Source organism: Haplochromis burtoni, unplaced genomic scaffold (assembly GCF_018398535.1).
Source record: "Haplochromis burtoni strain Fernald_Lab_line unplaced genomic scaffold, NCSU_Asbu1 Contig_2110, whole genome shotgun sequence".
Classification (NCBI taxonomy): domain Eukaryota; kingdom Metazoa; phylum Chordata; class Actinopteri; order Cichliformes; family Cichlidae; genus Haplochromis; species Haplochromis burtoni.
The window spans coordinates 7272-9219 of NW_024584471.1; the positions used below are offsets into that span (position 1 = coordinate 7272).

General features: G+C 41.5%; 1 protein-coding gene across 1 annotated transcript in view; it reads left to right on the forward strand.

Annotated features, from left to right (window-relative positions):
- The first annotated feature begins 17 nt into the window (after positions 1-17).
- Positions 18-1948, forward strand: part of man2b1 (mannosidase, alpha, class 2B, member 1) — a 5904-nt gene continuing 3973 nt past the window's right edge. The window contains exons 1-4 of the mRNA XM_042217515.1: positions 18-138; positions 899-1001; positions 1605-1778; positions 1855-1947. Of these exons, the coding sequence (XP_042073449.1) occupies positions 28-138; positions 899-1001; positions 1605-1778; positions 1855-1947 (481 nt within the window). The 5' untranslated portion in view covers positions 18-27. The remainder of the gene's footprint in view (positions 139-898; positions 1002-1604; positions 1779-1854; position 1948) is intronic.

A 1948-nucleotide genomic window follows, 5' to 3' on the forward strand; every position in this document is an offset into this window, starting at 1 on the left:
CACATGATTTTCGGGTTGTTTTCCAACATGGCGGGCAGGTCGCAGCAGCTGGCTACAGCTCTCCTGTTTATCCTCAGCGTGGTTTTAAGTTTTCCTCTCGGCGAGAAGAAAACAGACGTTCCAACCTGCGGATACGAGGTTAGCTACTTTATGTCGCGCTTTTGTATTTTATTTACATGTGTTAGGGTTAAGGTACATGTCAAAAAGCTCAGTGGAGCTGTTAGCGCTACTTTCTGTTTCACTCACATGACTGTGCTCACATACAAGGAAGTGCTGGTGTTGTGCCAAAAAGTGCCCGCCTGCCAAAAACTGATTTCCAATGTCTACCTGTGTTTTTATGTGTAATATCTTTACCTATGTTGGTAAATAGACTTCGGTCAACAGGCTTTACAAAGGGGTTAGATATAACATTTTACAGTTACATCTTTTTCAACTCTGTCTTATTGCACTTACATTACAACCAGTTCCATCATTTTTGTCCACTTAAAATATGTTTACAGAACTATTGTTAGATGTCTTTCAATATCTGCTGTCCTCTTGGCCAGATTCTTCTTTAAAACACATTTTTAATGTCAACAAGCTTCTTTTAACTGCATAAATAAAGGATATATAAAAGTCACTGCCAAAAACTGATTGCAGCTTCTACTTTGTTACAGGAATGTTGTTTGTGGCTCAAGATGACTTGTATCATTCATGAGGGATACATTTGATATAGGTTTCACATATTATAGACTAACAAGTTATGTATAGCAGTTTAAATGCGAGCAGTCCTTTTTTGGTAAATACCAGAAATCAGTTTTTGGCAGACGATCACTTTTTGGAGTGAATATTTGTCAACATTATGACTCTTCCGACAGAGCAGTACAGCTGTATTCATAGAGTGTGTGTCTGTGTGCAGTCATGTCATGCCACCAAGCCGGGCATGTTGAATGTCCACCTGGTCCCGCACACACATGATGACGTTGGCTGGCTCAAGACTGTGGACCAGTACTTCTATGGAGGTCAGTGTGACACATACAGAAAAAACACTGTGAAGCTATTAGCCAACCTCCTGCTCTGTGTTTACTCTGTCAAAGGTTTGCATATGTTTCTATTTACTCTAGTAGTTCTGCTGATGCAAGTTAATCTGCTCTATTGACTGGTACTAAATATCTTCCTGATTGCTGCTACAAGTGATTGTGGGTCTTGTGACCAGCAGCGTTATCCTCCTGCTTTAAAGCCCTATGATGTGTTTTAATGGTGGTTCATGGACATGATCTCTGGATTTGATTTGAATGTGAACTGGAGCGACAGCCATCACTCATGTTCGAACTACTGTCTGTTGTTGGGGCTGTGCGAAATGTGGAAATGTATCTTTTTTTTTTTCTTTTTTTTGTGTCCTGTCTGGCACTGTAGCAATCAGAATTATTGTCTGAAGGCCAAGAAAAATGCCCAACAGATTTACTTTCCCAAGTGGGCCTTTTGCTAAGAGATACGTTAGTGTAAATAAATATTTTTCAAACTGTGACACACAGCAACTAAATTCTGGCCACTTCTTGAAGCATTGACTGTGTTACAAAATAACGTCTCTTTTGTCCTAAATCTGTGCACATTTGTGTGCGTAGATCGTAATGACATCCAGCATGCTGGTGTTCAGTACATCCTGGACTCAGTTGTGGATCAGTTGTTGAAGAATCCAGACAGGAGGTTCATCTATGTGGAGACGGCCTTTTTCTACCGCTGGTGGAAGAGTCAGAGCTCCAGCATGCAGCAGACAGTCAAACAGCTGGTTAATGAAGGTAAATACCCATTCAGTACTATACAGCTGCGTTAAGTGTTTCAGTGCATCCTTACCAAAAGCTGCTCCTCCCGCAGGCCGTCTGGAATTTGTGAATGGTGGTTGGTGTATGAGCGACGAGGCTGCCACACACTACAGCGCCGTCATTGACCAGATGACCATTGGTCTGAT